The sequence below is a fragment of the Chlorocebus sabaeus genome, chromosome 2 (genome assembly GCF_047675955.1).
Source record: "Chlorocebus sabaeus isolate Y175 chromosome 2, mChlSab1.0.hap1, whole genome shotgun sequence".
NCBI classification, from domain to species: Eukaryota; Metazoa; Chordata; class Mammalia; order Primates; family Cercopithecidae; genus Chlorocebus; species Chlorocebus sabaeus.
This window is the reverse complement of record NC_132905.1, coordinates 5,895,183-5,907,278: the sequence shown is the minus strand read 5'-3', so window position 1 is coordinate 5,907,278 and position 12,096 is coordinate 5,895,183. Positions and strand designations below refer to the sequence as shown.

The 12,096-nt window shown below is 40.4% G+C and overlaps 1 protein-coding gene across 6 annotated transcripts in view; it reads right to left on the bottom strand.

Moving 5' to 3' along the window:
* LOC103243620 (serine/threonine-protein phosphatase 4 regulatory subunit 1) overlaps positions 1–12,096 on the bottom strand; it is an 83,296-nt gene that overhangs the window by 34,837 nt on the left and 36,363 nt on the right. For 5 of the 6 annotated variants that reach the window (XR_005234881.2, XM_008013025.3, XM_008013048.3 and 2 more), the window contains 2 exons: positions 6,355–6,461; positions 4,954–5,096 (listed from right to left, as the gene is read on the bottom strand). Coding sequence is in view for 5 of the 6 variants with exons in the window: in XM_008013025.3 (XP_008011216.3) it covers positions 4,954–5,096; positions 6,355–6,461 (250 nt within the window). In the remaining variant the exon portion in view is untranslated. The remainder of the gene's footprint in view (positions 1–4,953; positions 5,097–6,354; positions 6,462–12,096) is intronic. The other variant, XM_008013058.3, reaches the window with a different exon arrangement.

Here is a 12,096-nt window from a genome sequence, read left to right as displayed (position 1 = left end):
CTTTGTAAACCCTGGCATGCCACACCTGAGATGGGAATTATGTCTGGTACAACAGAACGCACAGGGAAGAGGCCCAAGAAAGAGCCACTGACAAAGCTGTGTGAAGTTGGCAGCAGAGATTCAAGTGATGTGGCCACAAGCTCAAGAAGCTGGCAACCGCCAGAGACTGGAAGCAGAAGGAAAGATTCTCCCCTAGAGCACCCAGAAGGAACTCATCCTGACAACCCCCTGATGCTGCACTTCCCATCTGTGGAACTGGGAGGAAAGAAACATCTATTGTTTTAAGCTGCACAGTTTGTGGTGCGTTGTTACAGCAGCTCCAGGAAATGAATCCACTGAACAAGGGTAGGAGGGGAGAAGGCCTTACAGGGCCAGAGAACAAACAGCACGTTCTGAGGTGCAAGGTGATGAACTCTGGGGCAAAATACTCTGAAGAAGTAGGACAAGTTCCAGATAGCAGAATGGGAGGATGAAGGGCAAGCTGAGATCAGGCCAGGAAAAGTGTGCCAGATCCCACTAGGACCTCTGGTGACCACTCCAGGTGCAATGGGAGCCCCCAAGAGTTTAACAGCAGATAAGCAACACGATCACACTTGGCTTCAGTGAAGGTGACATTCTGGAAACCTAAAGTGGTTCTGACAAGAGAGAGCAGGTGAGGGGCTCCTGGGCCACCACAGGCTTTCATGAGGCATGATGTCAGGGCAGGGGACAGAAAGAAGAGGGCAGGTGTGAGAGACAGTGCTAAAGAGAGCTAAGAATGACTACCCAGGATAATCACAGAAGCCAGAGCAAGATAGAGGATAGAGAGACTAGGGCTGGACGCTAGAGTCTCTAAACTCTATGGGATTCACTGGACATCTAGACAGAGCCATCCAGTGGACTGTGGCAATGGAGGGCAGTGATTCACAGACTCCAGAGACCTGGGTGAGAGATAGCAGTCTAGTGTTCAGTTGTGTGTAGAGTCTCCCTAGGGCCACAGTAGCAGACGAGACCATGGCGGGAACCCTGATACCATAAGGAAAGGGAGACCAAAGACAATATCCTAGAGAAGAAACAGCAACTCTTAGGGGCAGGAGAGGATCGGGCTAATGATGGAGACTGGGGAAGACACAGACAAGAAGTGCAGGCAGAGGCAGGGAAGAGGCCTGGAGCTCAAGAGCTAACACGGCAGTGGGTACAGGCTACAGCTGTGGGGTCTGATCCCATCTGGATCCTCCAAGTGACTAGATGAGTCATCTTGGCCAAGTGACTTGGCCTCTCCCAGCCTCAGTTTCCTATCCATAAAACTGGATAATCATAGTATCTATCTCAAAAGCTTGTTGTGGGGATGAAAGGAGTGACAGGCTTCTGATGGTGTCTAGGACATGGCATGCACTAAATGAATACTGGCTGGTACTGTTAGTACAACCATGATTATTGGAAGCCAAAGGAGAGAAATATTTACAGGATCCAAAACTGCATCCTTTCTGACGCTCACTGCATCTACAGCACACACACACACACACACACACACACACACACACACACACACGAAACCTGAACAAAATTTAAGTATTCAACAAAATTAAAAATATGACGATTATGAGGAAAGAGTGTTTTACTGCGTCTGTGACGGGGGGCTTTCTGAGGGCAGAAAATCTGTCCTGCTCAGCTCCCCATTCCCAGGCATGAAGCACGGTGCTTGGCTCATAATGGGCACTAACAAACTGTCCGAATAAATGAATGAATGGGGAAACTGTATCACATTATGATTAGACCTATGTGGAAAAGAATGTTAGCACCTAGAGAGGAAAATGCAAAAATCATCAAAATACCAAATGTTAGGACAGTAGAAACAAGAGGACTTTTTTCTTATCTGAAAACTCCACTTGATGCTGTCACACTGCTTACCAGTTCAAAATGAGGATTTGCTCTTTTTAAAATGCTTGGATCAAGGGAGAAATACAACCCAAAATTTCAGAATCTCTTGAAAATAATAATGAAAACATGGTGCATCATTAAAAATCAAATAAATTTACCCTTAGTGGAAAACCATCCCCAAATACACTAGCACAAATAGAAATGATGCAAGTCTATTCACTGCAGCAATTTCAAAGTGGCAAAAGACTGGAAATAGCCCAAATGTCCATCAATAAGTTCTGCTCTGTTCCGCTAGTGGGGTACTACACTGCAAAGAAAGGAGTGAAGATGCCACAGATGCTGGGGCCTGCTCTCGGGGTGCTCACAGAGCACACATAGCATGGGGCAGCAGGAAGAGGGAGCCCCCCACACCCGAGAAAGGGGCACAGGTGTGCAGAACACAAGAACATCATCTCAGCTGTTTACATGTATGTGCATGCGCGTGTGCGTGTGTGTGTGTGTGTTTTCAGAATCAAAACCAACCAAAAAGTAAAAGAAATAGTTACCTACAGGGGAGGGGAGAAGAGGTGGGGGCCAGGGACAGAAGTCAGACTTCTCTGAACGTGCTTTGTTTTACAGTTTTGACTTTGGAATCAAGTAAACATTTTAAATAATTATAAATCAAAATGTACAAGCTAAAACAATTCCTAAAAATAAAAAAACAAATGAGAATAACTATATATCAAGTTGGTTGCTTAACCACAAAGAGAAGGATTAATGCAAGTGACTTTAAAACACAGTAACATGAATATGACTGGGTACCTCTAGCAGGATGAGGCCTAAAAACAAAAGGAATTACAAAGAAATGTTAAGCTATGTTCAGTAATCCCATCATATTGTTAGTAATACTGGGACTTTTATTTTGGATACACAGACATACACATGTATGCTAACGTCATCAAGAAGTAGGATTTATATCACGCAAGTGAAAAAAGATACAAATAAAATCGAAGTAAAAGCGCTATAATGCTAAGTTTGAGTTGGAAATATCAAGATAAACTCGAAGAATTTTTATCTTTAAAAAAAATCGTTCTGTCACTAGAAGCAACAAGTGCCCCCAGTACCCACATTCCATTTTCTTATTATTTGCCTCCTAAAGGAACCTGGGCTCTTGGAGAAATGGTTGGTCCCAGGTCAAGGTGCACTACCACCGTCTACTGGGTCATGCTGATCAAGATTCTGGAGCCAACTTGAAGGGCTGCAACTCAAAGACGGAACAACTTGATCATCCAAAAGAGTAAGTACTGGATAGCATTAGGAGAAACACCTAGTGTAAATGACGAGTTGATGGGTGCAGCAAACCAAAATGGCACATGTATACGTATGTAACAAACCTGCATATTGTGCATATGTACCCTGCAACTTAAAGTATAATAATAAAAAAAAAATAAGTACTATAACAGTTTGAAACATAACTACTATGTTAAAATGCAAGAGTTCCTAACAATACTTCAGACGAGATGGGGTGCGTTCAGGGTGGTATGGCCATAGACATCCTAACAATACTTCAAAAAAAATTTTTAAACCTAACTGGTAACCTTTGTAGATTATCAAAACGCCAACGATGATTTTGGAAACTGGTAAATACATGGATAAAATAAAGCATTTATTCTGTCTTTCCTATTCAAACAGGTTTTCAGGTCTATCAAACAGTTGACAGAGGAAGTCTTTACAGAAGAACTCTAGCTATTAAACTAAAAAGAAATGTTGGAATTAGTGTGTCAGAATTTACAACCTCTAATGAGATACTGGATCAGGGCAACCATCACCAATGGTTTGCCCATATGATGATGGGGAACTTTGTAGAAGTTTGCCCACCTTTATAGAAAAGGTGGCCAAATTCAGCATTAGGAAAAGATAACCATCCAGAGCTCTGCTGCCCTTGATTTGATACAGCAGGAAAACATAAACCATCTACAAAGTATTCTCACTAAAACAAAAAATCTGAGTCTGGCTGAGCTTCCAACTTAGCTACTAGTTTATAAGAAATGCTGGGAGTGGAGCAACATCTTAACACTACAGAGATGCAATAAACCATATCCCAAATGTGGGAAATTCTATAAAACTAATGACCTGGCTTCCTCAACAAATAAATAGCAAGGGAAAAAAGTGGGGAGGGGCAACATCATAAATTTGAAAAGATCTAAGAGACCTATATCACTTAGATTCAACGTGTGGACTTTGTTTGTATTCTGGTTTGAACGGCCTCTGCGCAAAAACACACACTTATGAGAAAACTGGGAAATTTGACCAATGACTAGGTATTAGATGACGTTAGATAACTACTGATAATTTTTATATTTGCATTAATGATATTATCATTATGTTTTTTTAAAGAGTCTATTTCTTAGAGACTAATACTAAAAAGTATTTACAGCTGAAATGAGATGGTGTCTGTGAATTCTTTTGTCTGGATTGGATTTTATCTGGGTAAGATAAAGGAAAAAAGAGTAATCAAAATTTTTTTGTTTTTATTTTTTTTGAGACAGAGTCTCACTGTGTCGCCCAGGCTGGAGTGCAGTGGCACGATCTCAGCTCACTGCAATTTCCGCCTCCCAGGTTCAAGCAATTCTGCTGCCTCAGCCTCCCGAGTCGCTGGGACTACAAGCATGCACCACCTTGCCTGGCTAATTTTTGTATTTCCAGTAGAGATGGGGTTTCACCAAGTTGGCCAAGCTGCTCTTAAACTCCTGACCTCAGGTAATCCACCTGCTTCAGCCTCCCAAATTACAGGCGTGAGCCACCACGCCCGGTCAGGTCAAATGTTAACAACAGTTGATGCTAGGTGTAGGGCATGTGGGCGTTTATTTTCATTTTCTCTCTACTGTTACATGTGTTCGAAAATTTCCATAGGTTAAAGAAAAGAAAGAAATATTTCACGATAAGAATGAGTGCTGTCTATCTTCCCACATGACTAGAGGAACTGGATACCAATAGACCTTTTGTTCTCAAATCACTTAACTCTAAGAAGTTGTTTTTTGAAGTATGAATATCACCTAAAACAAGACTAAAGAGAATTTGCTAAAGAGACCTTAAGGTTATAATTTTTCAAACCTGATTGTTTGGATCTGTGAGGTACCTCACTACAATAGGCATGAGATATTCAGAGAGCACCACTGGAAAATCTGATCTGTTTTCTTGTAAAAAAATGGCAATAGGAGGAATCTGTTCCATCAGCTCAGTCCGCACTGTGGGCTCTGCAGCAATAAAAAATTTTTTAAAAATTATATTAAGAATAAGCCAGGCATCTTATATAGTATATACTGATAGTTTCTAGTTTTTCTTACTAAAATACTTCATCAAGGAAATTAGACAAATGCAGTTTAAAAATCATTTCCCATTTAGAGTATTTATGCTACAGACAGGCTTAAAAAGCTAATGAGCTATACAGCAATATAAAAACATAAAAACAAGAGAGAATGACAACTCTATTATAACAAGCCATATATAAATTGAGGAGGGAGCAAGAAGTCTGCATGCTGGGCCAGCATCCAAAAGCCATTACAACTAATGGCTTATATGCCAGACCTATGGGTTGTGCTTATTTAAATTCTAGCCAGAATGTATACATTATAAATAATTCTTTCATAAATGCACTAAGCCACAATCCACGCATCCCAATTATTTCTAAGGCAAAGCATTAAACAAAAGAGAGGCTCTAGCTCCAATATACCACATTAAATTTAACACAAATGTATAATTGCTACAGCACTGTAAATGGTGACTCATTTACAAAGAGAATCCATTTAAAGACTCAAAACATCCACTTGGGCCTTTTTAAAGGCATTGTGTTATATTCATATGAATATTTTAAACTAATATGGGAGCTATATGGAAGGCTTATTTTTCTATTTTCAGTTAAAATGATTAAATTCTAAAGCCTGAGAGTCCTGAAACTTTCTGAAACTTCTCATCATTCATTCTGAATGCAGGAAGGAGGGGGCTATGGCACAGCTGTCAGTACTGGCCAGCCCCACCACTCATTCATCTAACTCATCCTTACTGGGGCGGCGGGGAAGACAACATCATTGTGTCTGTCGTACAGCAACGTGCTTTTCTTCCACAATACCAATCATGGAGAGGTAGAATGAGAAAGAAAAATCAAGATTCGCCTTGAGGGAATAAGGACTGGGATTTTTCAACCCAAGAGGCTTCTTTTGATTTGGCATTTCTTAGCAACCAGTAGTCTGGCAAAACTCAAGAAACACCAAAGGCCTGACTGCCAAGGCAAATAGCATTCATAGCCATTAATCATTTTAATTTTCTAAATATAAGAAAATTTCCATCAAAATTCAAATAAGATATATATTCTTCAAGAAAAAAATCCATTCATGGTTACAAATTGCTTAAAGGTTATTGACTAACAGGTTTTTTAAAAATTAGCTATTATTGGTTACACATAATTTCTTAGAAATTTATAAGGAAAAAATTAAATTACACAATACTTATACAAACCTGCATCTTCTGACAATCTGACTACAATCTCCATTACCATTAGGAAGTCTTCTTCATTGTTACTGAAGTCCCGGAAGATATCAAGCAGACCTCTGGCAATAATCTGCCTATGGAGACAAAAACAATGCATATGGTTATTTGGGCCACACTGACTGAAGGACCACAAGGTTCCAGGCATTGTGCTAAGAGCAGGTAAATGCACCTCGGCACAAGACAAAGTGAGCAACCTGTGTTCAGAAGGAGGACGGAGGCTACGCTGGAATGCCCAGCGATGGCCATTCCAATGCGGTCCGCAGTCCTACAGGAAAGGAGGCCTGCATCTTCTAGTCAGGTAGTCATCAGAGTTTGAAAATGTCCACTTAAGAATAAGGGAAAACCTTTTTCTTGTGTTCTGACTGGCTCCTCAGGCTTGGAATAAAAGCTCAAGACAGTTGAAGGGAACTAAGGGACCAATAAATATAGAAAAGAAAGGCCCGAAGAGGCATCTGATGGCCTCTTAATGACTGAATGAGGAAGTGCTGACTAGAAATTCTGCAGAAATTCTCTTGGAAAGCCTTGAGATAATTTTTTAAATTCAGATATTTCTCCACATTTATTATTTTTACTCTCCTATCTCCCTGTGCTGATTAACCATAAAATCTGTAAAATGAGAAAGATCTACAGGTGTTTATTTTGAGGGGAGTAAGGAAAGGAGGAGGTGGGGAGACTGCATCCCTCTATAGGCAGAACCGGTCAAGAGAACCAAGATAGAGTCAGAAGTGGCAGCTACCAAAAGGAAAGAGAAATCACTGCAGTCCACTGGCCTGAGCAATGTACAGGAAAACAGTTAAATCAGCCCGAGACTGAGGAACAGGCCGAGACTCAACTCAGAAAAGTCCCACCACAAGATGGCAAGCAACAGACAAATGACGTGCACTATGGCATTCTACACAGAGGAAGCTCTAGCCATGGGGGGAGATAATGTGATTGTCATTGCAGGACCAAGTGACGATGTCCCATCATAAGCATGATCTGAGCTAGAGCTACAGAAGGCCTACTGAGGAGAAACGTCAAGATCTCTGCAACAGCTAATTCCATCAGTATACTGATCAGTGGAGCAGGCCAGGGGCGGGGGTACCCTAAGGTGCAGGGCCTTCCCCAAAGAGTGGACCCACAAGCCCAGGAGGCCACTGTGAACTGTGGACCATCCAAAGTCAGGAAATTAAAAATGAATAAAGACTCTCTTAGACATTCAAAAAATCTATCACCAGCAGATCTGAACTATAAGAAATGATAAAGAAAATCCGCTGGAAATGTGAATCTGCAGAAAGGAATAAAGAACACCAGAAGTGATAACTACATGCATAGATATATAAATTTTTATTATTTAAATCTCTTTAAGAAATAATTGACTATTTAAGTTAAAAATAACACTTTATTATTATTGTGGCTTTATAACATGTATATAATAAAATGCATGACGAAAACAACATAAAGACCAGGAAAGGGGAAACGAAGGCATACTATGATAAGGATCTTACACTATACATGAAGTGGTAAAATACCACTGGAAGGGCCAGCGCGGTGGCTCATGCCTGTAATCCCAGCACTTTGGGAGGCTGAGGCGGGTGGATCACGAGGTCAGGAGATCGAGACCATCCTAGCTAACATGGTGAAACCCCGTCTCTAGTAAAAATGCAAAAAAATTAGCCGGGCGTGGTGGTGGGCGCTTGTAGTCTCAGCTACTCAGGAAGCTGAGGCAGGAGAATGGCGTGAACCTGGGAGTTGGAGCATGCAGTGAGCCGAGATTGCACCACTGCACTTCAGCCTGGGCAACAGAGCGAGACTCCATCTCAAAAAAAAAACAAAAAAAAAACACTGGAAAGTAGGCCATGATAATGATAAGTTAAATATACATACTATAAATGCTAAGGCAACCACTAAAATAAAAAAACAGTGAATTATAACTAATGAACTATTTAAAAAACAAACTAAAATCATAAAGAAGTTCAATTAACTCAAGAGAAAGCAGATAAAGAACAAAAAGGGAACAAAATAGATGTGGCAAATAGAAAACAGCAAGATGATATACTTAAACCTAACTGCATCAGTAATTACATTAAATGTAAATGGTCTAAACATTCTAATTAGAACAAGATTAAAAGAATGGATTAAAAAAAAAAAAAGACCCAACTACATATTACTTATAAGAAACACATGTTAAATATACAGATGCAAATAAATAATTAAAAAATAATATATTATGCTAACAATAGTCCAAAGAAAGCTGGAGTAGCTATATTAATATCAGACAAAACAGATTTTGGAGCAAAGAATATCACCAAGGAAAAACAGGTCATTTCATAATGATAAAGGGGTAAACTCATGAAGAAGACATAATTATCTCAAATGTTTATATGCCTAATAACAGAGTTTCAAAATACATGCAGCAAAAAGCAATACAACTGCAAGGAGAAATAGAAAAAAGTCAATGTCAAAGTCCAGAAACAAACCCACACATATATCTAGTGATTTAAAAAAAAAAAAAAAGGTGAACAGGAAAAGTCATCAAAAAGTGGTGCTAGAATAAATAGTCATATGGGGGAAAAAAGAACATTGACTCTTATTTCACAGCATAAACCAAAATTAATTCAAAATGGACCCACAGATCTAATGTAAGAACTAAAACATAAAATTTCTTGAAGAGAAAAGAAAATCTTTGTGATCTTAGGTTAGACAAAGATTTCTGAGGAGCAAAGTATACAAACCATAAAAGAAAAAAATTGATAAATGTGACTTCATCAAAATTTAAAACTTTGCTCCCTAAACCACACCATTGGGAAAATAAAAATGATGAGCCACAGACTGGAGAAAATATCTGACCAAAACTGGAATCCAGAATATATAAATAATCCTTGTACTCTTTTTACTCTCACTCCGTCACCCAGGCTGGAAGTGCAGTGGCATGATCTTGGCTCACTGCAAGCTCCGCCTCCCGAGTTCACACCATTCTCCTCCCTCAGGCTCCCGAGTAGCTGGGACTACAGGCACCCACCACCACACCGGGCTAACTTTTTGTATTTTTAGTAGAGATGGGGTTTCACCGTGTCAGCCAGGATGTTCTCGATCTCCTGACCTCGTGATCTGCCCGCCTCGGTCTCCCAAAGTGCTGGGATTACAAGCCTGAGCCATCATGCCCGGCAATCCTTGTGCTCTTATAACTCAGTAATAAGCAGACAAACAGCCCAATTAAAAGAATATGTGTTCATAAATGAGCTCAGCACATTAATACTAATAACCAAAAGATGGAAACAACCTAAGTATCTGTCAACTGATGAGTGAATAATCAAAATACTATGTATCCATTCAATGGAACATTATTAAAGGAACGAGGATACTGATGCGGTTTTTTTTTTTTTTTTTTTTGAAACCCAGGGTCTCACTCTTGTCACCCAGGCTAGAATGCAGTGGCATGATCATAGCTCGCTGTAGCCTTGAACTCCTGGGCTCAAGTGAAACATGGATGCATACCGAAAACAGCATGCTAAGTGAACCAAGTCAGTCACAAAAGACGACATACTGTATGATTACATTTCTATAAAATGCCTGGAATAGGCAAATCAATAAAGACACAAAGTAGATGAGTGGTTGCCTAGGGCTGGGAGACTGGAGAGGAATGGGTAGTGGTTGCTGATGGGAACCATGTTTCTTACTGAGGTGATAAAAATGGTTTAAAATTCATTGTGGCAATGTTGCACAACTCTGTGAATACACTACAAATCATCAACTTGTACGCTTTCAAGTGGTGAAACGGATGACACATAAACTAAATCTCAATAAAGTTGTTTTATTTTTTTAAAAAGCAAAAGATTTTAACAACTTCACAAAACAAAATGTACAGACAGCCAAGAAATACAAGAAAAAATTCTCAACATCACAAGTCTTCAGATAACTACAAGTCATCCAGGCACAGAGGCTAACACCTGTGATCCCAGCACTTTGGGAGGCCAAGGCAGGCAGATTGCTTGAATCCATGAGTTCGAGACCAGCCTAGGCAACATGGTGAACTCCCATCTCTACAAAAAATACAAACCTTAGCCAGGCATAGTAGCACACACCTGTAGTCCCAGATATTCAGGAGGGTGAGGTGGGAGGATCACTTGAACCCAGAAGGCAGAGGTTTCAGGGAGCTGAGATCGCACCACTGCACTCCAGCCTGGGTGACAGAGCGAGACTCTGTCACAAAAACAAAACAAAACAAAACAGGCCGGGCGCAGTGGCTCACGCCTGTAATCCCAGCACTTTGGGAGGTCGAGGCAGGCAGATCACGAGGTCAGGAGATGGAGACTGTACTGGCTAACATGGTGAAACTCCGTCTTTACTAAAAATACAAAAAATTAGCCGGGCGTGGTGGCGGGCGCCTGTAGTCCCAGCTACTTGGGAGGCTGAGGCAGGAGAATGGCATGAATCCGGGAGGCAGAGCTTGCAGTGAGCCAAGATTGCGCCACTGCACTCCAGCCTGGGCGACAGGGTGAGACTCCATCTCAAAAACAAAACAAAACAAAAAACAAAACAAAACAAAAAACCTGTCAAGATCCTGAAAGACAAGGATAGAACAAGAAACCATCACAGATGGAGGAGCCTCAGGAGATACGGCAACTATAAATGTAATGTAGTACCCTGATGGGATCCTGGAGCAGAAAAAGAACATTAATGGAAAAATGCAGAATCCAAGTCAAATCTGTAATTTAGTTAACAGTACACCGATGCCAATGTTACTTTCTTAGTTTTGATCAATGTAACATGCTTATTTAAGCCGTAAACATGAGAGCAGTTTCCTGACCTCAGCATTACTGATACTTTGGAATAGGTAAGTCTTTGTTGGTGGGGGGAGGGGCTGTCTGGTGCATTGCAGGATGTTTAGTAGCATCCCTGGCTTCCACTCACCAGTAGCACCCTCTGTGCCCCAAGATGTGACAACCAAAAATGTATCTAGACATTGTATAAGATCCTTTGGGGGCAGAATTACCCATAATTGAAAGCCACTGCATTAGAAGTTCGGCAAAGTGTATAAGGGAACCCTCAGTACTGTCTCTGCAACACTCCTATAAACCTAAAATTATTTCAAAATCAAAAGCTTAAAGACAAAACAAAACACAAGGCCAAAAATGCAGAAGCTACAATGAAGTAACACTACAACTACTAGAAGAACTAAAATTATAATGACAATACCAAGTGCTGGCAAAACATGAAATAGGAATCCACAGACGTTGGTAGAAATGCAAAATTGTACAGGTAATTTGGAAAACAGTGTGGCAATTCCTCTAAAAGCTAAACATACCAGTCAACCCAACAATTTCACTCTTAGGCATGTACCCATATGAAATGAAAACCTATGTCCACACAAAGTTGAATGCAAATATTCATATAAGCATTATTTATAACAGTCACAAAATGGAAAACTCCAGTGTTCCCAGAACTGGTGAATGTGATACAAAACACAGAGTATCTGTACATACTCAGCAGCAATAAAAAGGAATGAACTATTGATAACAACAGGGATGAATTTCTAATGCATTTTGCTAAGGAAGAGAAGCCAGACATGTAAGAGTGCATCCCATATGACTGAATTTATATGAAATTCTAGAAAAGGCAAAATATTTTGAAAACATCAGAAACAGGGTCAGTGGTTGCCTGGGCCTATGGTGGTCAGGGAGGGAGGGACTGCCAGACAGCCAAGGGGCAAATAAGGGTACTTGTCAG